The 27,239-nt window shown below is 37.4% G+C and overlaps 1 protein-coding gene across 4 annotated transcripts in view; it reads right to left on the minus strand.

Annotated features, from left to right (window-relative positions):
- RMDN2 (regulator of microtubule dynamics 2) overlaps positions 1 to 22,824 on the minus strand; it is a 63,046-nt gene extending 40,222 nt beyond the window's left edge. The window contains exons 1-2 of one of the 4 annotated variants that reach the window (XM_069494307.1): positions 22,504 to 22,824; positions 15,354 to 15,821 (exon numbers count right to left, since the gene is read on the minus strand). In XM_069494307.1, coding sequence (XP_069350408.1) covers positions 15,354 to 15,805 — 452 coding nt within the window. In that variant the 5' untranslated portion in view covers positions 15,806 to 15,821; positions 22,504 to 22,824. Of the gene's footprint in view, positions 1 to 1,868; positions 2,817 to 3,416; positions 3,549 to 15,353; positions 15,822 to 18,858; positions 19,035 to 22,503 lie in introns of those variants that run through there. The other 3 variants (XM_069494308.1, XM_069494306.1, XM_069494310.1) reach the window with 3 other exon arrangements.
- Between the last annotated feature and the right edge of the window lie 4,415 nt (positions 22,825 to 27,239).

Genomic DNA, 27,239 nt, shown 5'->3' on the forward strand with positions numbered 1-27,239 from the left:
AAAGAATTGAAAGCAGTGTCTTGAAGAGATATTTGTACACCCATGTTCACAGCAGTATCATTCACAACAGTTAAATGTAGAAGCAAGCCAAATTATCCACTGATTGATAATTGAATAAGCAAAATGTGATATATACATACTGTGGACTATTATACAGCCTTTAAAAGGAAAGACATTCTGACATATGCTACAACATGGATGAACCTTAAGGACATTATATATTATGCTAAGTAAAATGAGCCAGTAACAAAAAGACAAATACAATATAATTCTACTTACATGAGATAACTTAGAGTAGTTAATAGCATAGAAAGAAAGTAGAATAATGATTGACAAGGGCTGGGGGGGAGAAAGGAATGGAGAGTTACTGTTAATGGGTGGAGAGTTTCAGTTTTGCAAGGTGAAAAGAGTTGTGGAGATGGATGATGTACAACCATCGTTGTACAACAATGTGAACGTACTTAATGCCATTGAACTATACACTAAAATATGGTTAAAATGGTAAATGTTATGTATATTTCATCACAGCTAAAAAATTTGAAATCAAACGAATTTTTTTTTTTTTTTTTTTTTTTTTGAGACAGAGTCTCACTCTGTTGCCCAGGCTAGAGTGAGTGCCGTGGCGTTAGCCTAGCTCACAGCAACCTCAAACTCCTGAGCTCAAGCGATCCTCCTGTCTCAGCCTCCCGAGTAGCTGGGACTACAGGCATGCACCACCATGCCCGGCTAATTTTTTCTATATATATATTTTTAGCTGTCCATATAATTTCTTTCTATTTTTAGTAGAGATGGGGTCTCGCTCTTGCTCAGGCTGGTCTCGAACTCCTGAGCTCAAACGATCCGCCCACCTCGGCCTCCCAGAGTGCTAGGATTACAGGCGTGAGCCACCGCGCCCGGCCTAAACGAATTTTTTAAAAAGATATATGCTAAGAGGAAGAGAAAACCACAGAAGTAAAAATAACATCTTAACCCAATGGTATAAATTTGGGGGGCATTTTATTATAACAAATAATTTAAAATAATGCAAATTCCTTTCCTCTATGAAGTCTAATTGTACTCTAACTTAGGTGTTTTTAATTGCCTATGTGCATTTCCTACTCATTAGTTATTTTGATAAGTACATTTATAAGCTTTAATATAATGGGAAAAATTTAAAAAATAGTCACTTCTAAAAATAAAATTTTTGGAGACTGTTATACACACTTTTACCTCAGATTTCTGAGTTCCCTGAATTCCCAGATTTGTGCATACACAAATGCATATTTAGGTTGATTAAAATATCTGGTTTCTAAATATTCTACATATTTCCACTATAATATTTTTTAACTTATATTGATTCTTGTGTTGATAAAAACATCATATATCAGTGTATGTCTGGCATCAGAAATATAGTAGCAAGGCTGATATAAATAAAAATGTATGAATTCATGAATATAACTCTATAGATTATGTAGGAAGACTATCTCTAATGATTAGAGTAAGATAAAAGAAGGCACTAAACTCTCAGAGAATGCATTATATTTAGAAGACTATACATTTTGATGTTATTTTCAGAACACAGAAGTATTACAGTAATCACTCAAAAATTTGGAACTAGCCATAATCTGAAAAAAAAGCTTGAAACAGATGAAATCATCTTTGACTTCCATATTCCAAAAATGTCAAAATTGACTTTCAAAAGTACAGCAATTAAAGTTAAATTTATATGGTAATATAGGAATCTTTTTCAGAAAATGCAGTGAAGCTTAGTGAGGACAGGGGAGTTGTGTGAGAAGTGAGCAGTGATTTCTACAGACTATGGAGGTGACTGGTGGGAAAATGTCTGATTTGAGCTGCCCCTCTGCAAGAGTGGTAAAGTTTGAGATGACCTTTCTAAAGGAATTTCAACAGGTGAAGATAAGTCTTCATTCTGAGACGAGTTTTCATCTTCAAACCAGCCTGAGTTAATTTCATTTTGGCTAAAGCTACCAGCGTTTTTGGGAGATGAAGAAAATGCAGCACAATGGAGGACAGGAGAAGCTACATGTTGACAGGGATGCTGTTGAACCATAGCTGGAGAATACTTTGTGCTGTGACTTTGAGAACCACAATGAAGGGAATCTTTCACATCTTTATTTATTTGGCCTCTTTGTTGAATATCAGTGGCAATTCCATTTTGTTGACGGGGAGAGGCAACAACAGTTGCAAGAGAAAAGAAGGGTGCTGTGTTTTGTTGATTGGAGAGTCCATCAATAGTGTTCTGCACACGGGCTGGAGAACTGGCTCTTGTTTCAAAATTCTTAAAATGTTTAGTGGTATATTTGGGAGCAGAGAGGCTTATATGTTTGTCAGCATCAGTATTGCTTTCGTTTCTAGAAAAGAGTTCAATTTCATTCATATTAAACATGTTCTGACTATCTGATTGAGGATCAAAACAAATGGCACTCTTGTAACAGGAAACGATACTTAGTTTACGGGAAGAGAAACGTCTTTGGGATCTAAATATACCAAAATGGTCTGAGGAAGATTTTACATCAGCGCTGCTTAGGTCTTCTTGAGAATCAAAGTTTGCTCTACTTTGTTGCCGGTAAATGGAAGAATTGCTTTTTCGAAATTTAAAGGATAAAGAACATCTTTTTTCAGGAAAAGATGAACTTGATGAAATCCATAACCTTTTTCTTCCTCTGGATAAATTGGCTTTACGCGTTGCAGAGGGGTGAGATGTTTTAAGACCAAGATATCTACTTGATTGTGAGACAGAAGGGGCTCCATGATGCCAGAGGTCTGATGTAACTTGATTCTCATATGGTTGGAAGCTCTGGTCCTCTTTGCAGCAGCTAGAGTGAAAAAAGCGTCAAATGAGGAAAAAAAAATAGGGAGCAGGGTGGAGAACTGCCAAGCCTCCTGGAGAATAATAGCTACCTTACCAATATGGAAACAACAGGGAACAAGAAAAACAGGGTAGCTGAAGTTGATGGTCACACCCAAAAGAATGCATGAGTCTAAAAGATTATCTCTGCCTACACAGAACCTGCTCCTTCTACCAAATCATGGGAAGAGAATCTGAAAGAACCAGGGACACAGGTAGAAATAAAGATTAGGGGAAATGCATGAATGGACACCAGAACTAAAGGATTCCTGAAGGAAAAGAGAACTTCTGGTGTTAAAGATAATAAATCACAATATGTGTTTGAGACTGTTAAACTACCGTATTTAAAGGAGTTAAGTAGAATAAACTTACAGCCTATTGACTAATTGCATTTTAAAACATTAACCATTAACCTCTCTGGGGAGAATGTTTCAGCTAAGTGTCCAGACATTCCAGATATCCAGTTATTGTGGGAAACTAAAGGAAGTGCTAAAGCTTGGCTTATGAACGTTTTCAATGTTCTTTTAGCACGTGAAACACATGACGAGGTATTTTTTTAAAGGCTTACCTTAAGCATTTTCCCATATTGAACTTAGTCCAAACTAAGTCTCTCCCTTCCCTTCTAGGCCATCATCCTTAAGCCGTAAAATGCCCTGTGTAGGTGGAACAGGTCAGAAGACTGAATGCTTGAGCTGCATGTGGAATTAACATGGCAATAACACAGAATGTGATGACAGAAGACTCTAGAATCTAATGACATCAGTTTAGAATAAAATTGTTCTGTGGCTCACCTTTCTGAAAAGTTGCACTTCGCATGGCTGTGGAACGTGTATTCTACCTTCCTTATGTTTGATGAGTCAGCCAATAAATCAAGGAGAAAACAGTGCGATGACAGCAATAACGTATATGATGTCTGCACAATCCTTTACTTGGGGCTGTCTTTCACCAGCCACCTTCCACAACCCTGTCCTACCAACTGACTCTTCTTTCACTTGAACATGTTTTACCTCAGCTTCCACATCCTCTAGCAATAGCGAAAAGCAACTGCTAAAGACTTTGGCCTGAAGATCCATTGAGAAGGGGAAAAAAAGCTTAATAAGCAGCAAATGTCATTGCTCCCAAAATGAAACACCCTTCATCCACCTTGGCAGTAAAGTATTCCACCTGATTGTCTGGGCCATATAAGCAGATTATGGATATTGCTGTGCCACTATTTGTTACCCCTTAGAACAACTTACATTCACCTAAAGGTGAGGTTAACAGTTACTAGAAAAGAAATATTGTCCTTTCCTTTTCCAAACCAATTTGGAGTACTGTCCCCATATCAGGTGTATGTATATGTGTATAGCCACCTATGATGAAACACCCCTTTGAACACTTTTATTTACTGCTCAATATCCTGATCCTATATCCTACTACCCCCTCTCGTCTTTGTTCCCTTCCTAATACCCTACACCAGGAAATCCTCGAACAAATTCCTTTTAAGAGGACTAAAACCCTTTAATTCTTACTACACAATTATTAGATCTGTAATTTGATTTTACTTTACATACAAGCTAATATATTAATCTCTTACTGTTTCATGGATGCTGGGAGAAGACATGAGATTACTGGGTCAAAGACAGAAGACTTAATGTTACTCACAACATAGCATGCAGAATGATCACCGAATATTTGTGTTGGTTCTCCTTGGCCCCACATTGCCTGCAGGGGCGGTGCACAGGACCCGGACTCTTGCATTCATACTAGATTATGTTACAAGAAAGGAACACTGAGCTTAGGTGATTGACCACTTCTATAGCAAGCAGTAAGCAAATCTGCTAAACCTGCTCTTGGTCTTGGAAGGAAACATTAACCAATTCCTCAAGATTTCTTGCCACAACCCTGAAAAATGGCCCACATAAAGAGGGGTCAAGGCCTTACATTTTTGGCACATCTAGCAAGATGTGTAGGAGCACAACATACCCAGGGAGGACTGATTCTTACTGTAGCAATCTATTTAATTTTCCCCCCCTCTCTTGGGAGATTGTTGTCTATTGTTCCTAAATCACACTAAGATCTGTGGTTAACCTTTTCCAAAAGGACCTCCTTTGCACATTGCAAGAATAGAATATGTGATGCTTTTAAAGTTTCTCTAAAAATCTTTCTTTTGCAAAATTGGGCCAGCTTGCTGTTTACCATTCCCATCAAGGCCCTCTAAAAGAAGCATCTACCCACTGAGCTACCCCAAAGGAAATGCTGAGTTTATGAGCTGATCTCAATGCTGTCAATCGTTGCTGCTCAAGGGAGGTAAGAAAAGAAGTCAGATAACACCCCCTCCATCCCATTCAAATAAATCTATGATTATCCACCAAAAAAAGGTATTTGGCTGTGTGTTTGGGAGATGAGGAAGAAGATCCAGATCTGCCCAGACAATTGAACAAAAAAGAAATCTCATACTAGTACGGGTAGTATCTGGAAGTTGTTTAATATTGTTGTGGATGAAGAAATTACCTAAATCTCTACATATTTCAAAATTGACTCCTCTTTGCTTATTTTTAAGATAACTAAAATTAGGCTCAGCCCAAAAGAAGGTTGTAACCCCTTAAAATGGCAAGCATCTACAACATGCTCCTCCTTCAGTCCATGCTCAGCTCTCTTTTTCTATCAATTCCATGACCCCAGGTACCTTCTGCTTTCATCACATCCTGTGGCCACCCAAACCTTCTCCTTTTCTACTATGGCCACTCTACTCCCACCAAGACCATACCTCACTATGCCCAATGAACCTCTTGTTTACCTGCAACCATAATTGCCACTCATTAAAACTACAATTTCATCATGTTAGCTCAGCTGATGTTAGAAAATCTTCTACAACAAAGCTTCTCAAACTTTAGGGCACATCAGAATCATCAGGAGAGCTGTTTGTTTGTTTGTTTGTTTTTGAGACAGGTTCTATCTCTGTTGCTGGGCTAGAGTGCAGGTCTAGAGTGCAGTGGTGTCATCATAGCTCACTGCAATCTCAAACTCCTGGGCTTGAGTGATTCTCTTGCCTCAGCCTCCCGAGTAGCTGGGACTACAGATGCATGCCACCATACTCAGCTGATTTTTCTGTATTTTTGTAGAAATGGGGTCTCGCTATGTTGCTCAGGCTGGTCTCCAGCTCCTGAGCTCAAGCGATCCTCTCGCCTCAGCCTCCCTAAGTGCTAGGATTACAGGTGTGAGCCACTGCACCTAGCCTAGGAGAGCTTGTTAAAATGCAGATTCCTGGGCACTGCTCTTAGTCATTCTGATTCACTAGGTCTGGGGTGGGTCTTCAGAATGTGCATTTCCAACACTCTCCCAGGCTAGGTGGAATGCTGATGCTGCTAGTCCACTGACCACAGTTTGAGTAGCTCTGTTCCAGAACATATGTGTGATGAACAACCCCCCGAATCAAGGCAGAAGTGCCTTTGAAGTACCTCACTGCAGCTGCCTAGTTGAGCTGGAGTCCAGAAAGGACTGAATAACATCAGGACTGAAAGTCTAAATGTCCCCCTTCCTGGTGCCGAGATGACAAGTCTCTTCAGGGAATCTATATTATATGTGGGGAGAAGAAGGAGGCACGAAGAGGGGAGAACCTTCATTGGGATTGAATCTTTAACACAAAGAACTAGCTCTAGACTAGTATCAAGTAAGTTAATTTGAGTTGACAAATTCAAGTGTTTCCACTTTATTCAAAACAAGGACTGTGAACTATTCTGAACTCAGTTATAGAGAAATGTACAGTTAATCTTTAGCTTATGTGAGGGTAGAATTATTCAATCATAGTAATGTAAATTATTCAATTCATTACATTAATGATAGTTACTTTTATAAATAGCATATCAAATATGCCTAATTATAGACAATAACAGTAATTTTTAAATTAGCACCAGGTTAACTCAGTTATGTTTTCTCTCATTACAACATTAAACTCTATTCACACAGGGTCACTGTTTATAGTTTGTTACTTACATAGTATGGTTATCTGTATGTGACTTGAAAGGTAGAAAAAATATTGCTTTTTAATGAATATAGCATAAATATAAATATTGCTTATTTTGTGAATATAAAATTTCTATCTTATAGAAATTCTATTTCTAGAATTTCCTCATCCACATATTTTCTTTTGAAAGAAAGGTTACTAAAATTAATTCATTATATAGTAGTTACTAAATGCATTCTAGTAAAAATATAGAAAGAGTACAGTTGAGGGTTTGAACTGATCCAGTAACAAACTGGAAGTAGTTTTAAAACAATAAAAACAAAACAGTATATATTCTAGGTCAACAAGTACAGATGTGTTCCAGCAACATTACATGAATTCTTTTCTTATCTTTCTCATCTCAGCCTTTTGCCTCTCGATCAAGCTCACCCTGCAAGTCTCCAAATTTGTATCACTTTGACCATTAGACTTCTTACTCCCATATATGAAATGGCAAGAATGGAAGAAGAATCACCCAACAGTGCAGCTGGTACACAGTCTTGAACCTCAACCAGGGCAACTGTCTCCTGGGTAGTCCTTGTTCATGTTTCTGGTTAACTCCCTCTTCCACTCCCCACAACTGCTCTTCCAAACTTTCTTCATTCCTCCATTCATTCATCATTAATGCAAATATCTGGTGATCATTTAACACGTGCCAGGCACTGTTCTAATTACAGGGAATGCCACAGTAAACACACTAGTGCAGATTCTTAAGGAAGTCAAAGCCCAAAGATTTGGAAATTGATGGAGGATAGGAGAGGGATGGTATAGGGAAGAGAAGAGTAAAGCATCACACTCCCCTTCCTGAAACATTTCAGCATCCACTCACCTCCACTCTAGCAGATGGGCCACAGTCTACCTCACTGAGAAAACTAACGTTATAAGGCAGGAACTCTTTCCACTTCCACCCCTTATACCCACAAAGGTACCTACCCTGTATTCCACAGAATCAGAAACACCATCAATTGCAAGAAAAGAAAAAAGGTAGCCAATTAAATTATGACGCAGCCCTCTGATACTATTAATTGATGGTAAGATACATCTCAATTTATGAGATGTTAAAATGTGAAAAAATGTTCACTTAGAATCAATAACATACAATATATCTGAACACACCTGTGCCTGCTTAGTTACATTAGACTTAAAAGGGTATTCAAATGGAATCGAGGTGAGTTTTACACTTGGGTGTGAACCTTGAGAGGTAAGTCTGAATTCAGGAATTTCATAGACATTTTTGCCGTATTCCCTGTCTTTTTATTTCCTAGGATAATGCTTTTACAGCACTCCGACACCCTGACCTTTCTTTCTTAAATGGGGATGAGGAAAGAAAGAGGCAGTGTAGCACAGTGGTTAAAGACTCTTCCCCTTACTAGTGAGTTTTCCTGTTTTTTTTTTTTTCTTTTTTGAGACAGAGTCTCACTCTGTTGCCCTGATGCCCTGAGTAGAGTGCCCTAGCATCTGCCTACCTCACAGCAACCTCAAACTCCTGGGTTCAAGCGATCCTCCTGCCTCAGCCTCCTGAGTAGCTGGGACTACAGGCATGCACCACCATGCCTGGCTAATTTTTCTATTTTTAGTACAGATGGGGTCTCACTCTTGATTAGCCTGGTCTCCAACTCCTGAGCTCAAGCAATCCTCCTGCCTCCACCTCCCAGAGTGCAAGGATTGCAGGTGTGAGCCACCACACCTGGCCTACTGGTGAGTTTTCCTAATCTTTCCTAGACTCCATTGCCTTATGTCTAAAACCTTAGAGTTAATGTATGTATTAAACAAGATAATGAATGTAAAACATTTAGGACAGGCTCTGGAAAAATTTATTCATGGAGTTGACTTCCATTTTTTCTGTAATATCTGTGTAGTCACAGAACTGGGATCTTTTCCTTTCCCTTATATGACATGTACAATTACTGTAATTTTTATATACATTGTATCTATTGGTCCTGGGCATTGGAGAGGATGTGAGGAAATCTAAGTACTACTCTTGGTGCCAAGAAGTCAGGGGCACTCAGATTCATTTGTTGATGTACTAGTAGAATGAATGGATGCTGTATGCCTCAAGTTGTGAAAAAGCACAAAAAGAACACTAGATGAGACTTCTGAAGACAAATGTCTCCAAATTGTAGGCAAAGGCCAACAGAATATAAGCTCTATGAGCACCGGAACTTTGTCATGACTGTACCACCTACAAGAGTATAGCATAGTATAGCATAGTATAGCTCAATAAATGTTTGTTTTAGAAATGAATGAATTTGCAAACTTATTCTTTCTGTCTTTCTTAATAATCTGCTAGTTATTACATTTATAGATATTATGGTAACATGAGTGCTGATTGGGAAGATAATGCAATGTAGAGAAGAGCTTAACTTTTTCCAAGCTATTAAATAGTATTCCTTTATTGGGGGTAGCAGTGCTAGAGACTTTATATTGTGAGTTTCCATATTACCAGTTACTCTCTTAAGGTTAATAAAATTTCCTTAGAGACTGCAAGTGATACTATTCTCTTTCTTGTACATGTTATCCCAATATCTAAGGTGTACTCCTGCTAAAAAGGCCAGGTCACACCTCATTTCATGGGTTTTGTTTGTTTCTTATTTTTTTTTTTAAACCAGGGTTTTTTTTCCTATATTTTAATTTTTGCTCTCTGTACTGGCTTCCTCCCTGTAGCCTATAAATACACTCAAGTACCCTCAGGTGGAAACAAAACTAAAACCAAAAAGTAAAACATAAAATATATACTCTCTGAACCTGATACCCCTTCTTGATTATACATTCTCCTTCCATTAAAAGTCAAGTTCCCTGAAATAAGGGTCTACCCTTCTGGTGTCCACATTGTTACCTCAGATTCATTTTTGCAAACCTAGATCAGGTTTCTGTACTCATCAATTCCCAGCAACTGATCCTGCAAAGCTTATCAATAAAGGACCTCCTAAGTCCCAAATCCAGGAAACAAAGGTCAGTGTCTATTTTCCTTGACCAAAAACATTATAACTTAAAGGCTACTATTAAACATAGTTTCTAGTTCGGGAGTTGTCAAACTACATCCTGGGGGTCTAATCCACGTGCCACCTGTTTTTGTAAATAAAGTTTTATTCAAACACAGCCATACCCATATTCCCTATGGCTGCTCTCACACTACAATGGCAGAGTTGAATAGCTGGGATGGAGACTCTATGGTCCTCAAGGTCTAAAATTCTTATAGAAAAAGTTTCCTGACCCCTGTTCCAGTGTATTTGGTACATTTAATTATTTCCTTATTATAATAATAAAACAACTCAAATTTTTTTTTAGAATTTGCCATATATTAGACACAGTGTAAAGCACCCTCCTATATAATCTAAGACTTAAAAAAATGTAAGACATGCATTATTAATCACATCTTAAGAGATAAATCCAGGTTTGCAGAAGTGACGTTACACAGCTAAAGGTTAAGCCAGGATTCAGGCTTGGGTCAGAATGATTCTAAAACCAGTAGTTTTTACCACTGTTCTGGAAACCTTGTCCTCTTGGTTTCTGTGACACCGTTGTCTTGTTTCCTTTCCTACTTCTTTGACCAGTCATCTGTCTTCTTTTGCAAGCTCATCCACCTCTGCTCCCTCCTTCAGTACTGGTTCCAGAAGGCTCTGTATTCCACCTTCTTCTCTCTTCCCATGCTACATATTCTGTTTGAGCAATGGTGTCCAGTTCCCCCAGCACCCAGTTTCATATACATACCAGTGGGAAGCCTAGCATGTGAACAACTTCCCCAGAGAAATGCTTCTCTCAGCCTTGAGCAGCTTTCTTTCATAGGCGGCATATGGGTGGCTGCTCATGCTGGCAGTGGCTTCAATCTCTTAGCAAGTCTTGCCCAGGAAGGTCTAGCCCCTGGCTGTAGGATGTGAAGGTACTTGGCACTTATCACCTTGCTCTTGGCCTTTGGGGCTCTGGTTAAAACTGAGACTGAGAGCATCCCTCTTCAACATCCTGCTATACTTTTTAAAAATTTCTTTGACTTATGAGACTTTGTTTTGTTCCTTGCTGGATTTCCAAAGCCCAGACTTGGCATAGAGTAGACACTCACATTGAGTGAATGAGGGAGAATTCAACTGTTAGTGTTACCTTTTTCCCTTCCCTTCCCTCCCCTCCTCTCCTCCCTCCTTTCTTTCTTTCTTTTCCTCCCCTTCTCTCTCTCTCCCTCTCGCTCTCGCTCTTTCTTTCTTGCTTTCAGAAATACATAGAAGAAAAGACCTAAATGGCAGATTAATGATAAAAAGATGGATAATCTTGCTAGTGTTCTTGGTAGGGAACTGGACATCGAAAAATGATTAGTTACCATTCAATCTCCATCAGGTTGGTGGCTAAAATTAAAAAATCTGGCAATATAAGAATTTGTATGAGAAGAATTCTCATACATTGCTGATAGGATTGTGATTTGGTACACTTTGAAGAACGATTTGGTAACACGTATAACAATATGTTTAGCCTATAACTTATCATTTAAAATGTATACTTTCAAAAAATACTTCCACATGTACCTAAGGAATTGTGAAGAAAGATGTTCAATAAAGTACTGTTTATACAAACAAAAAAATGGTCACCATTTCATGGGTTTTGTTAAACATCCATCAATAGGGAAATAAATTAAAATATATTCACTCATGGAATGTGGCATAGCAATTAAAAAGAATGAAATAAGTCTTTATAGATCAATATGGAAAAACCTCAAAAAAACATTTAATGCAAAACCAAGTTACAAAATGTTATGAAGCATATAATGACATTTATTTAACTTTTAAGAATAAAAGACCATCTATGCCTTGTTTATATAAAAATGCACATGTAGGAAAAACATTAAAATTTTCAAAGGAAGAATGCACACCAACTTCAAGATAATGGTTACCTCTGAGAGAAAGGTGTAGAAAGAAGACTTCAATTATATGTGCAATGTTTCATTTAAAAAAAAGATCTGAAAGAGAAAACAATTTTTTTTTTTTTGCAAATTTAGACTACTACAACATTAAGGAATATAGACTCACCACATATTGAATATCTGAATCTCTATCTCAATGCCTTGGAAAACTGAAGTTCAACACTAAAACTGACCTGACAGGAGTAAATAATGGTAAGAGTAAAAATGCAAATGAACAAAAAGCCAGGTCTATATTTTGGCTCATAAAAGTGGAAGTTAAAGGAGTTTCAAATAAAACCTCAAAAACCTGTATCTGTCTATGGTCTCACTTTCTTTGGTCTCTATTATTTGTAAAATACTACCATCTAAGGTACTAGATACTATGCCTTGTATTATGCCGGTATTATCCTGAGGGTAGATTTGTAGAGTTTCTTTTCAAATAATCAGTACTGTTTCTGTCAATACAATCTGAAGATATTATATGAAGCTAACACTAAAATGAAAATACCTAGATCAAAAAAATAAGGCCCATATGGTCACCAGACAACCCTGAGTCTAATTTTGAAACATATTTATTCTTCCCAAAGCCCATAATGAAATGGAAGAACAATCAATTATTACTTTAACCTGGAATAAGATTGAATTTTTTAAAGGAAGGTTTTTGAAGCTTCACATAACATTAAAATTTAAATAACAGTTGTTAAACCCATAGTTTCATAGAGCAATATAGGTCAAATACAACAGAGAAAAGAGAGGTAGGAGCTTAAAGAAATGAAAGTTTTCAGAAAAAAAAAATTTCAGCAATAAGGGCTTAAATTTAAAATGAAAACATCAATGTAAATCTTAAGAATATTTAAAAATACATTTTTCACCATGTCCCCAAAGGGACCAGAACAGCCTCTGATATCATCCTGCCTGAAAACAGCACTCCTGCATGTACCCAGATTTTGGTGTCTGATACTAGTCTCACTGAAAGGAACTGATGCTGCCCAGGCAGTAGTTGATTCCATGTCTTGGAACATGGACTAAACCAAAATTAGTTGAAACACATTATTACCAAGCAGCATAGATGCTTTCCAATAGGTTAACGCTAGTGCTAAAAAAGATAAAGGACCAACCTTAACAAACAGTCTGAGGGCCATGTCATGAGAATTTAAGAATCAGTCATCACACGCAATAGACAAAATTAGCTCAGTTCAAAAAAGGCATAAACCCATAATTTCATAACGATACTTGTGCACTAAGAGAAGGAATGCAAGAGATTCTAATAATGGTTACAGAAAATGTGTTCAACTGATCTACCCAAATTCTGTGAGTCCTATACTCAAGTTCTTCTCAACACCTAAGGATATAATTAGATTTCTTCCTTTCTTAATGTAAAATTAATTGTGCCAGAAAATTGTGACTGGTATCTATTTTACTAAAAGAAGTGAAAATCTCCAAGTATGTCTTGCAAAAGAGAAATTTTACACATGGAATATGTAATTGTCACTTAATGTTTTAATTGTGCTATCCAGGACACTGTGTGCGAAGGGTATATCCTACCTGAAATGTGGCAAAGGGGTTATGACTGTACCTCACCATGGGTGGGGATTCCAGTCCCATGGGAGATTATAAGAGGCCAGGCAATCTAAAATTTACATAAATACACTTCACAATGACCTTGTTTTTAAAAAATATTTTATTTAGAAAGTTAGTTTCTACATATTTAGAAAGATATGTTAAATTGTTCTGTATCTTATACCTTTCCCCCTCAAAAATCAAAATTAAGTGTAAGTTTATTGCTTGTTTTATTTTTCTAAAGGAGAGCTAAATAGAAAAAAGTTTCTCTTCCTCTACTCTATTAAGTATTGTTTGATGTAATCTAGTCCAAGTCGTTAGGACTGTATTACATCTACTCTAGTATTTTATTGCTAACAAAGACACACAGGGTCAAGCAAGAGGAGGGAATGTCTTACCGGACATCAATCTTGAGGTTTTAACAAGTCTAGTTTTTCTTAACTCGCTGTATGTGACTGTCATTCATAAATTTCACAAATCATTCTTGAACCCACATAAAAAATGTGTGAGTATACCATTACTTACAATTCATTAAGTCCCATAATTATCTTCTTTTTATTTGTCCTAAACTAATGCTAAACTTATCAAAGTTTGCTTTTCTCTCTAGAATTTTCAAATTTCTCGAATAAGCCTATGCCCAACTTAACCAGGGTCTGTTTTGGATTGAAAGCCACTCATGCTTCCTGTCTACATTCTGTTACCAGAGCTGCCATCTTTCCTCTCAGTCTGGTGGATCTTCTCTAATTAGTCCCTAATTCTGTTATCTCCTTTCTAAGATGCGATTGCCAAAGCTGCACACAGTCCTCATGATGAGGAAACACCACAGATCCACAGGAATCTGTGAATCTGTGGCGTTTGTTTTATCTTCAACAACTCTCAATGATGCTCAATGTTACGCTGAGCTTTTGTGATTATCAGAATACTAAGTGTCTATACCCATAACTACCAGGTTTCTTTCCTGACTTACCGTTTTAAATGACTTAGAATGATTTTAGATTCCTTCTGAACATTTCCCTTACCTATTTTAAAACCGGTCTACAACTTTTTGTTGCCATTGTTCAGGAAGACAAATTTTTTAGACCTTTTTGTTATCTAGATCAATCATTTGTGGCCCTTCCCTCTCTGAAAATTTTTCACAGAGTCATTTCTCCAGTTAATATATAAAGATGCTAAATGATTCCAGTCCCAGAATTGATCTCAAAGACCTGATCAACTATTTATATTTTTTTCATCTATAAAATCACCCTTTATCCCTATGCTTTGTCTCCTCCCTCCAGATCCCTTCTCCCAAGTCTGTGGTAATTTAGCAGATCACTCAGGTAATCAAGAGATCTTTACTGGCATCTACTCTGTGCTAGGCATAAAAATAGGGGATTAGGAGTATGATGAAAACATAGCGTTCCTGCCCCCAAGAATTTCAGGCTATATCATATTCACTACTGCTCCTTTTATTACTGCCTATTTTACTCCTCAACAACACTAGTCAGGCACAATTTCTTTATTCACAAATTATTTATTTTTTCTCTAAAAGAATATTATTTATATTCTTGGTGTTAGAACTCAAGGGATTATTCCATGCAAGGATGAGCCTCCATCATTTATACATTCTCAAATCTTTTTAGACCTGCACTAAAAGTCAGGAGCCACTAGCTCCAACTGGTTATTTAAATTTAAATTAAATAGATTACAACGACAATAAAATAAAATTAAAAATTCAGTCCTCAGTTACACCAGGCATATTTCATGTGGCTAGTGGCTACCATATTGGGGTGCACAGATTTGAGCCATTTCCATCATCACAGAAAGTTCTAACTGAACAGCACTGGCCTAGAGAGTTCTTATATAAGGGGTCATGTGGTGACCACATATTAACAAAAAACAGGTGACACATTTTGGCAAACAACTACTGTCTTCCTTAATACTTAGATGATAATATAAGTCAAAATATCACTTCTTAACATTTCATATTAGTAGTAGAATATATGACTGGAAACACATAATGAAAATATCTAAATAATAGAAATAATGAAACAAATAATTGATTCAACATAAGGAAATTTCTGAAGGAAACTTACCCTCCTTCACTTTCTGCTTCCTCTGAACTATTACTTGTTGCTGAACTTTGAACTGTAGGGAGCCTTCTTTTTCTAGCTCTGTGCTGAGGACTTATCTTATGAACAGTTACCTTCCCTCCAAGTTCAGCTTGTATATATTCCTCTAGCTTTGGGATAGTTTCTTTAAGAAATCTGATTTCCTCTTTGAGTTCTTCCATGTTCGTCAGTAATTCGTTTAACTTCTCCAGTATCTGAAGTTGCCTTTCTTGAAAGATCACTGCTGCTCCTTGGTCATTATACATTTCATCTTGCAAAGTTATCGAATCAAATGTTTTACCCAGAGAAAGAAATTTAGGTAAATTCATCGGTATCCTTGGTTTACGGACCTTCTGGTACCACAAAAGCAGCAAGCTGATTCCAGCAGTTCCTACCATGATGCCAAGTACCAGTTCTTTGTTTGCGCAATGAGGCATTTCTTGGTTTTTGTTTCTAAAATTAAAAACACAAAAGGAAATGAATGTTGTTTTTGTCTTTGCCCAACATAAAAACATGGGTGCTTTTTCAATCAATAAAAGCCAAGTCTATATCATCCAAAAATAACTGATAAATCATAAGCTAAAATATAGTGTGAATGATTACTTCTATAACATATGTAGCCCAGTGGAAATATTTATTTTAAGGATATTATGACGTCTAGTGTAAAGTATCAACTTTAATTCAGAATTTATATTCTGCATGACCAATCTGTAATTTACCCTTTACTGTATAATTTTAAAGGGTTTGATAAATAGAAGTAAAATCATCATTTTAAATTTCTGAGACAACTATTTAAGAATTTAAGTTATTCTTAACTTTCTCTGACCTTTTATTTGCATAAAATTAATGTGCTGATTTCTGGGTCTTACCTAATCTTTAAAGGAGGCCAAGAAGTTCTTCCTTACCAACTAGTTCACATTAGTACTTAAATTCAGAGTGATTAACAACATTTTTAAAAACTCAGGCTTTGGCATACAAAATACATGAGATTTGGCAAGTTTGCAACCATCCCATCTTTGTTTTATCCAACATTGAAAGCAGAAATGATAACATATGTGGAGGCTTCATCCCCTTTTTCCTTCTGGCCCAGAATCCCTCTGCTTCTTATATTTCTACTTGTATCTGAGGTTTTAATCTTCTTATGTTCTTTCAAATTTTCATTTTTTTTTTAATAATAAAAAAGTCATTTCTTTGCTCTTTCTGACCTTTGGCCTTTTTGCATACAAGGCCTAAGCTATGATCCACCTCATTCCATATAAACTCAGCTACTTAGACTACATGTACCATTATCTTTCTTTAGTAAATCTCATCTTCACTAGTTTTATTGACTATCCCTGTTCTTAAAGTCAGAAGACCATTAAAGGAAAACATTTTAATATAAAGTTCCCTTCCCTTTGAGATTGTAAAATGGCAATAAGTATATTAGTATTATGACAAACTTTTACAATTAGAGTAAAATATATTGAGACTATTTTATATTCTTTGAAGTTCCCAAAATTGTTTCCCTTAAATTTCCCCTATTTTGTAAACAGATAAACACCTATATTAAACTTTGCTGGTAACTTGGGAGAAATGTTACAAGTAGTGTAACTGTCCATTACAAAAAATTAAATTTGTAATTTTTTCAATTTGTTTTTCCTGACACTTTCTCAGGGAGCAGATTATTAGAGCACTGCCACCTATGATCCCTGAGAAAACAGAAAGGAATGAGGAAAGTCCTATGATGTTGCTAGGTTTCCAAATGGAGGCAATTTCTAGACTGTGGCACAGGGAGGAGAAAACCCAACAGCCTGGTAGTTTAACTGAGTTGAACAGCCAGAGATCAGAGTTCAGAGAAACTGAAGCACCTAGAATTCGTGTACTGAAGATGAAGGAAGTATGCAAAGAAAGAGCTCTTGAAATAAGGCATTAAACACCAGTCTGCACATGCATGGGCTGAAACCCTATCAGGACAGGCAAAGAACAACTTCCAAGGAAAGAATAATTACCAGGAAGCTTTAAGCTGAACTATTTCTAAAGATTACACAGAACTGGGAAGCATCAAGTTCCCACCAGCCAGAGTGGAGAATGCTTATGGAATACATGAGGCTTTCAGCAGAGATCCCAGACGGGTAATGTCTTGACAGTGGGGCTAAAGTTACCCAACAGTTAGTTCAGGCTTGCCTTAAAATAGATTAAAAACAAGCCTCCAAAGGATTAAACTGATTCATAAGTAATTTAACTGCTATGAAGAGGAAAGTTCAGTACTCTTTAAAGGAATAGAACAAAATCCAGGAATCAACAACATAAAATCAAAATGTTGAATATCCAATGAAAAATTACTATACATGTAAAGAAGCAGGAAAATGACAGAGATGATATAATTAGCAGACAAGGATATTAAAAAATTATTACAAGTATGTTCACTATATAATATAAACATACAAATATGTTAAAGGAAACACAAACATGATGAAGAGAAAAAAGAAGGCATGAAGCAGAACCAAATATAACTTCTAGAGATTAAAAATAAAATATCTGGAAAAATTTTGCTAAATGGAATTAATAGCAGAAAAATCATTGTGGAACTATAACAAAAATCAGTGAACCTGAAGATGCAGAAATAAAAACCATCCTAAAAGAAATACACAGAGAAAAAAACAAAACAAAACAAGCAGAGCCTATGGAGCAATATCATGCAATCTAAAAATTACATAAAGTGAAAGAGGAAAAAGGTGACCAAAAAAATTCCCAAATTGGACAAAACCTATAAATCCACAGATACAAGGTCAACATGATCCAGGCAGAATAAGAAAAACAAACCAAGGCACAACTGGTGAAACCAGACTGATGAAAACCAGTGATAAAGAGAATATCTTAAAAGGAGGCAGAAAAAAAAAAAAGGGACACATTGTGCACAGAGAAAAAAAGACAAGATTATAGCAGATGTAGCTTCAGAAACTATTCAAGCAAGAAAACAATGGAGTTACATCATTAAAATGCTGAAACTGTCAACTTAAAATTCTATACCCAGGGAAATACCCTTCACAAATGAAGGTAAGACAAAGACATTTAGAAAAAGAAAAGCTGAGAGAATTCATGACCAACAGACATAAGACATGCCAACAGAAGTTCTTCAGGCACAAGGAAAATGATAACAGATAGAAACTTGGATCTACATAAAGGATGAAGAACACCAGTAGTGGCAAATATGTGGGTCATTTTTTTCATTTTAAAATTTCCTTATATTTGCTTATTAAAGCAAATATGATAATAATATAACATAGGGTTTATAATATATGTAGAAGTAAAAAGTAGGACAACAGCCCAAAGAATGGGAGGGACAAATGGAAGGATACTGTTACAAGTGTCTTAGACTATAATGAAGTGTTATAACATTAAGTTAAAGATACATAGTTGTAAACCCTAGTATAACCACTAAAAAACAAAGAGAAAGAAAGGTATAGACAACAAGCCAACAGTGGAGATACAAATGGAATACCAAAGATACTCAGTCTAAAAGAAGACAGGAAAAGGGGAAAAAAGAAGAAACGAGAAAACAGAAAACAAATAGGGAGGAGAGAAATGATGCCATAACTATATGGAGAAATGGTACCAAAAGATCAAGAAATAACTGTATTTTTGTTTGTCAACAGAAAAGATCTAATGAAAAAAATTGATGAAGTAGAAGAAATATTAGAAAACTGCACGGCAATAAATTCAAGAAGGCAAAGGGGATGGGTTCTAGTGCACAAGTACAGGAGTTGGCCAGTGACGGGAACACAAACCATTCATTCACTGTAACAAGAAAAGGCAGATATGTGAGCAGAGATTCAGGTAGGTGGGTAGATGTGGTGGTGGAAGGTTATGAAAGTTTTCTGCTTCACTGTTCTAAGTGAAATAAGTAATTTAAATAGGTGGGACTGAGAACCAGGGCAGAAATATTGGTAAGGTGAAATTATGAATTAGGTTGTATACCCAAAATTTGCTTTCTGTGGCTTATATCCTATGATTCCACACATTCGAGCAAAGCATTGTTGTTTCTTACACTCTAAATGGCCAACTAAATGTGATGTTTCAAATGCCCCATGGAAGAACATTTGAAAGAATAAGCAGCAAGACTCCATTTCTGAGAAGCCTGCTTAAAAGAAGAATGTCTCTCTTCAGATTTCTATTTTACCAAACAATATACATGGAACACAAGAATTATCCTATTTGGATGCCCTACACTTCATTACAGACCTAAGTGTTAATGAGAAGGACTGATATTAAAATAATCTTCCAGAAATTACCTCAGGTGCCACTGAATATTGTATTAAGACTCTCTTCACCTAAACCAAGGATGCCAGAGAAAGCCTTGGTGCTTAATCTAGCCTGTCTGACCTCAGGGTATTTTGCCTGAGATTACTCTTTTTTTTTTTTTAAAGAGTATTTTCACCTCATTGATGTAACTGGGAACTGTAAGTCTAACCATCTGCCCACTTCCATTCTATCCAGGAGATATGCCACCAGCAGATTCTGATCAATTTGTAACTTCAGCTGAAGTTTATGTAATTATTATTAGTTGCTTCATTTTATTTCCATAAGCAAATTATATTCCAAAACTAAATTATCTTGAAAGCTTATTGTAAAAAGACAATAGATATTTTAAAAAGTTACTATATGCCCATGACTTACATTTGCATTACAGCTAATTATATCACACACAAAGCTTGATCCTCTTGGTTTTTGTCAATAAAAAGATTAATGCAGGATGTCCATATACTGATCGAGAGGTCTATTAGAGGAAATCTTGCTATTTTAATTGATTTCTTTGGCCCATTCCTGCTTGGCCTTCCTTCAACTCTGCAGTAAGAAACATAGCCTAGTTTGAATTTTTTTCCACTTAATAAGTAAACGAATGGAAGCAAAAATCTACCTAGGACGACCTTATTCCTAAAACAGGACCGGGTTTAAACACGAGAGAGTCATACTTTGCTTGACCTTTCTTTAGGAATTGCACCAACTCCAAATTATCTTTGAGGTAGATCCTATTATTATTTTGCAGATAAGCACACTGAGGCACAAAGCTGTCAAATCATTTACCCAGAGGTCAGCCAACTAGGAAGTGAGAACTGCCACCCTTGACACCCTGTGCCTAATTCTTGGATGCACCCGCTGCATGTGGAAGATTCAGAAAGCATTAACAAGGACATGAAGGAGAATGCTGACTGAGCAGAGATGTTCAGAGCTGAAATATGATTTCAGAACCAAGAAAATTAACTGGGGGAAAAAACCTAGAATCAATGGAGCTGGTATTTGTTTTAAATAACCACAATTAGAGACTAATAGCTCAAGCTATGTTTGAGTTTTACATCAGTATAAAATGAATGTGCTTCTATGCCAATAATTTGAAAAATGACATTGATTAGAGTGATATGCAAAAGTAGTAAATCAGAATACTTACTTGCCTGTAGTATAATTTCAAAAGTCACATGAAGTCATGTATATAGTTTTTATATTTTATTTATTTTTTATTTTTTTTATTTTTTTTTGTTGAGACAGAGTCTCACTCTGTTGCCCAGGCTAGAGTGAGTGCCGTGGCGTCAGCTTAGCTCACAGCAACCTCAGACTCCTCGGCTTAAGCGATCCTACTGCCTCAGCCTCCCGAGTAGCTGGGACTACAGGCATGCGCCACCATGCCCGGCTAATTTTTTCTATATAGATTTTTAGTTGTCCATATAATTTTTTTCTATTTTTAGTAGAGACGGGGTCTCGCTCTTGCTCAGGCTGGTCTCGAACTCCTGACCTCAAGAGATCCACCCGCCTCGGCCTCCCAGAGAGCTAGGATTACAGGCGTGAGCCACCGCGCCCGGCCTTATATTTTAAATTATTATATTAGTAGTATATATTTGCACTGTAGTATAAAAATACAGTAATTAAAAATTTTACTGACCATATTTTAGAACTCTAATATTTTAATAATCAAAGTATTATTTCTCTTACAAGTTTCAATTTGTAAGGTGCGAATAATAACAATGGAGATAGACATTACTTTGATATAAATTGTGCCACCTAAAATTAATGTCTATTACATAATCAAAAATTATTTACAGCGATGAGAATCAAAAATTCTATTGAAAATAAATTATCAAAATGTTGACTCTAAGGAAAACTAGAGCACTAAATTAGATGTTTTCTGAAGTGTCTGAAGAAAACATTCCATTTTCATGTTCGTTTTAATTAAAATTAATTTTTAGATATGAAAATTACGCTTTAAATTAATTATAATGCTTTCACCTTATATCAAGCATATATATTAATTCACGAGCAGACCCAATTATAATGCTTTCAGCTTATATCAAGCATATATATTAATTCACGAGCAGACCCTAGAGAGAAAATATAAATTGCAAAACTGATAAACTCAGGGAATGTATGAAAAAATTTGCAAGAAGGGTAAAGGTACATTATGAGTTACAGACAGTCCTGAGGTTTAAGTTTCCCAAGAGAATTGCTCTGAGACTTGAATAAGTGATCAGGTTTCCTACAGCGACCCGGAAAACCTGATACTTTCGAAGTGAATTCTAATACTCATTTCATCAGGTCTTCATGGGGTTTTTGTATTTTATAATTTACTTTAAATTTAGGGCTCTCGGATGTTTGACTTATTTGCAAATGTTGGTAGCACTGATACTCTGGCCTTCATTTTCGTGTAAAACGGATACAGAATCGAGTTGGAGGGAAAACAAAACAAAACAAAACAAAACGTTTGCGTGAAGCTTAAAAGATTAAGGTCCTGGGAGCTGAAGTAAGAGCCCAGCAAGTGTCTGTGCTCAAACTCTTAGGGGTTTGCCGGGACCGGCTGCGCAGAGGCAGCAAACTCGCTCCCCACGCAACGCAGACGGCCGGCCTGTGCGGAAATACTGGCGACCTCTGGGGCTGGAGCTTCCGAGGCGCCGGCTCAACTAGGGCTGCGCAGGCGGAAGCCACTTCGGGTCGTCAGGTCTGCAGCCTGCGGAACACACACAGTGAAGGCCGGCGGATTCCGCGCAGGGATGCAGCAGTCCGGAAGTGTCGTCGTCGCCGCCGGAAGTACTTCCGCCCCCCTCCGCACGCCCCCAGCCGCGTCCGGCCTTGGATGGCCGAGCTACCCCTTCTCGGCTTCCGCACTCACCTGTGTTAGCTGCGCCAGCCTCTCTGCGGTTGGAGACCCGGGCCTGGGACCTGCGGGCGGGAAGCGGCGGGCGGACAGTAGCCCCAGAGCTGCGACTCCGGAGGTCCGGCGCCGCGACCGCCTCGTCCTGACCCCGATAGCGGAGGCGCCGGGGGAGGAGCTCGCCGGCCACTCGGCCCGCGGCTCCCGCCTCCTCCCGCTGGGGGTTCAGTTCACCCGGGACGGGCGCCCGGCACGCCGTTTACAAAAGAAGAAAACTGCGCGCCGCCGGGCGCCTGGCCCGCACCGGACATTGTGGCTCGGATGCCGCCTCCCCTAAAGCCCGTCACCCGCCACCGCGCCCGCCCCTGTGTGTTCTCTTTCCTGTCAGTGCGGATCCCAGAAACCACCCCCACCCCGGTTCGTACCCGCTCCCAGGCCCATCCCCTCTCCCCTAGATAACCCTTCTTTTGTGCCTCTTTGTAGCCACAACCTTGAACCTTGCTGTGTATGACGGAGTCAAACGCAGACTTCTTGCGCTAGTTATTAATCATGTCCACAGCCCCGTTTTCTTCATGTTCTGCTTTGATAAGCCAAATTCCCAGCCTTTTTGTCCCCCCCCCCCCGCCGTTCTGAGTTGCTTTTGAATAAAAATCCACTTTTTTCTCAGATGCCTAACATTTGAGGTTTTCCCTAATTTCACTTTCTGTGCTTTGTATAATGAAAATAATTCTGTAAAATAGCCTCAAAAATTGCTCTAGCACAACTGTCTTGCCTTCACATTGAGCATTACTATTTTAAACTTAGGTTTGTATAGAACTTAGTTGTATTTACTTAATTTCCCGCCAGTGTACTGAACGGAATTAAAAATGGGCACACTCTTGTTTATTTAAAAACAAACAAAAGACTATGAAGAATCAGAAGACTTATTTTGCAATCCATACACTGCTATTTACTCATGGGGATTTGGGGATTCTATAGGCTCTTCACAAGATGTTTTTTTGAACTTTAAGCAAGCTGCGTTGAAGAATAAGTAACCCTAGCCACGGCCATTTTATTAAAATTAAGTTACATTTGGGAAGCGAGCAGACTAATAACCTTTCAGATTCAAAACTAAAAATTTAACCTCTTTATAACCACTTTCACTCCTATTTTATTATGGTTTGCAAAGGTACTACAATATAATGCAAATATTTGCTTTATTTAACCAGAATACAATATAACATAAACCTATCATGCAGAGCGATAATAGGGTTCTCCTTTAACAAGATTTGGATACAAAAGAAACTTTACTCTCTCTTCAGTGATACTTAAAAGAGCTTTTTAATGTTTAAAAGAAAATTAGAGCTTTTCCAGGAACCCACTAAGTTGTTCAATGCTGCATCCCCAGCATACAGCACAAAAGATGCTTTTAATAAAAATGTGAGTGTGGGCTGAGAACAAGGTTCTACCAGCTCTCTGCTCTAAGATGAAGATGGCAGCCGGTACTGACTTGTTCTTCCAGTTCAGGAAGCAGAGTAAAATAGCTGCACTTACCCTGCATTCCTGTGTAACACCTACTCCTGCCTGCTCTCTAATACCTTTGATTCAATTCCTTGATCAGTAAAAATTATCTGAGAGGTAGAAACTCAGAGACAGTGATAGCCATTGATCTTGGCAAAATTTGAACTAAATAAGAAAGGCACCATTTTTGTCAGGCACTGTGGTAGGGGTGACATAAAAAAGAAGAAATGATCCCCCCTCCCCCTACTAGGAATGTTTGATCTAGAAGAAATAGCTGGAGGAAAAACAAAACAAAAACACCAGTATCCCGAAGTTGCTATTATTCATCATGACCAGTACAGCATTATAATCATTTGGGAAGAGCAGCGTAGAGGCCCTTCCCAATTTGTCTCCACCTACTTTTCCAGCTTTTCTCCACTAGTTCCACCAGGCATCATACTATACTTTAGCTATAGCCAAGCTATAGATCAGCTCTCCACAAACTGTGTCCTTTTTATCCTGTTCCTCATACCTGGAATGCCCTGCTGCTTACCACCTGTCTAAAACCAATTCATCCACATTAATCTATTTCCTGTGAGAAGCTACTGTACACTTTCTTCTACTCATATAAAGTATTCATCCATGCCCCATCAAAACTTTTGTGGAAGGATAAGGAGTTTAAATGAATACAAAACCCCTGTTGTCTTTTAGCACACCTCTCTCACGCACACTATAACTCCTGCTTGCCAGTGACTGTGTGTCCATGAGGCTGTGAACATCTTCAAGGCAAGGTTGGTAACATTTATCTTTGTATCCCCAGCACCTGGTACAGTGCACATTCTCTATATTAGATAAATGTTTGAAAAACTTCTTTGAAAGTAATATGTAACACTTGAGGGAAATGCGTTAGGAAGTGTGCCTTTCATAAGGCACATTTGTTTTTTGCTTGTTTTCTGTTTTGGGGTTTTATCTGAGTGGTTTTATTTCCAGGAAGCAATTGAATGACAAAATTAGTTTTGGCCCTATAACAATTACCGATAACTATATAGCTAACTGTTCTGTCTTCTAGTTGCTTGTTGTTTGATTATTTCCAAATCCTTTTATCACCTATCAAATTACCCAGTGACTAGACCATTTAAGGGAAAATGAACTGTTTAATTAGAAAGCAGTCAAGCATTTTGCCTCCATTTTCTTGAGATGATACACTCTTCATTTTTTGTTAGATATTTGATACGGATTTTACTTTAAATCTCAGGGATTGGTGATGGTCAGATATTACAATTTACATTCCAAGGATGCTTTATTTTTGCCCTTCAAATTTTCTAAATTACAACCTGAATTTCTGCATTTGTAAACTGAAGACTCAGCTGTAAATATAATTAGTACTGCAAGGTAACTCCAATCTCAAAACAGCAAAATCAACCCCTTTCATTTCCAGGCTGGGGTTACGGAAGTATTTTACTACTAAATAGCTGAAGAAATGATTTTAAAATAAAGAACACCCTAACCATTGTGTGAGAGAGAGAGGTTGAGTGAGAAAAAAAGAGGTTGAAAGAGAGAGAGAGGTCCACAGGCTGGTTATACAAGCAAAGAGCAGGGGTGAAGGAAGAAGCCAGCTAGGTGTAACTGAAGCTCCAAGTTCCCCAAATCAGATCTGGAAAGTGGAGGGAGGCCAAACAGCAACAGCAGGAAAACCATTTATTGAGTCCTATACTCAGTTTTCCAGCTCCATTCTTTATGTAAATTATCTTATTCCATCTTCGCAACAATCCATTGAAGTAAATAGCATTGCAGGTGAGGGAAACCAAGGCTTTGAGAGATGAAGAAACTTGTCCCAGGCCGCGTATTAGTTTTAGAGACAATAACCAAACCCAGCTTTGTCTAAGAGTATTTGCTCTTAACCACTTCCTGTGTGCCCAGCCTGGACAGCCAGACCTTGCCTTTGATAGGACACCTAAGGGTGCTCTTCATAGCACCTTTTAGAAGCACATCTCACGGTATTGTGCAGTTTGTATCCCCCACTTCAGTTTGTTAGGGTTCAGGCTTCACTGCCTCTGTTAGAGGAGGGACTGAATCTTCAGATCTGATCACTTACCAGATGGAGGGTTTTCTGTAGGGGGTTACCACAATCCATAAGCCACAGGGTACAAAATTATTGTGTGTTTACTATGTTCAGGTTAGGCCAGGAACAGGATTTGGGGAAAAGAGAAAAAATGATACTGTGTCTATTATAAACATTTTTTTTTTTTAATGTAGGAGATCTCTAGAACACAAGAAAATTACAAAAAAAAAATTCTGAAAAAAAGCTGATTAACAAGGGAAAAGTACTTTCTTTTAAAAAGGCATGAGGGTAAGCTTATTAAATATTTCCATAAAACTAAGTGACTAAAGCAATAAAGTATTAATCACTTAAATAAATACAATAAAATGGTCAACCCGATATTTCTATGCTGAATGAATCAAAAATGGTATTTTAGAAAGATATGTATGAAAGAAAAATTAGCAGCAAGTTGTGTAATAGTACTTAGCAATTCAATGTCGAATCAATTTACTAAAAATGTAGTACCTCATTAAGATATAGAATTCTTATTAGAAATTTTCTATTTTGTTAGAAAAGTTAAGTTTTTGTTCAGTGAAGACACATTTTCAGAAATGCGTACACTAAGCTTGCTCAATGTTTATCAGCAATTTTTCTGTGACGTTTCAAGATAAGAATGAAGTTTCTTCAGAAATTACAGATTTTGTAAGTCACATTCCTACACTGATTTTTCATGGCCTGTGTAAAGCACAGCCTTGGATGTAATCTAAAATGGGACTCTTGAGAAAAATGTTCAAGGACATCCTTGATGGTATATATGTCAACTTTACAAGCCAAGGTCAGTTTTATTGTTTGGGACAGATTAAAAGTAAAGTTGAATGTTCGTCAGACAAAATGTTGTTACAATATATGTGTGCACAAGTTGTTTAAAATAATTGGATAGTTTTAATTATATTATAATATGTAGAACAAAATATTTCATTTTGGACTTGAGGGGTAAGTCAATTTTGTGCAATATTCTGCTGGGAAAAATTGGGGTTAGCAGTTTTCCAGGCCTACTCTCCTCAGACTATCCCCAAAAAAGTGATTTTCCCCTTAGGAGCAGATCCTGTTCAAGAAATTGTTCAGTAGATAGAGAGAGCCCCTAGGTACACAAATAAATATATAGAGAGAATCTACTATCATATGTTACAATAGAGACACAATAATTAACCAACCATTGTTAAAATTTTTTGCA

This window comes from Eulemur rufifrons, chromosome 19 (assembly GCF_041146395.1).
Source record: "Eulemur rufifrons isolate Redbay chromosome 19, OSU_ERuf_1, whole genome shotgun sequence".
Taxonomy (NCBI): domain Eukaryota; kingdom Metazoa; phylum Chordata; class Mammalia; order Primates; family Lemuridae; genus Eulemur; species Eulemur rufifrons.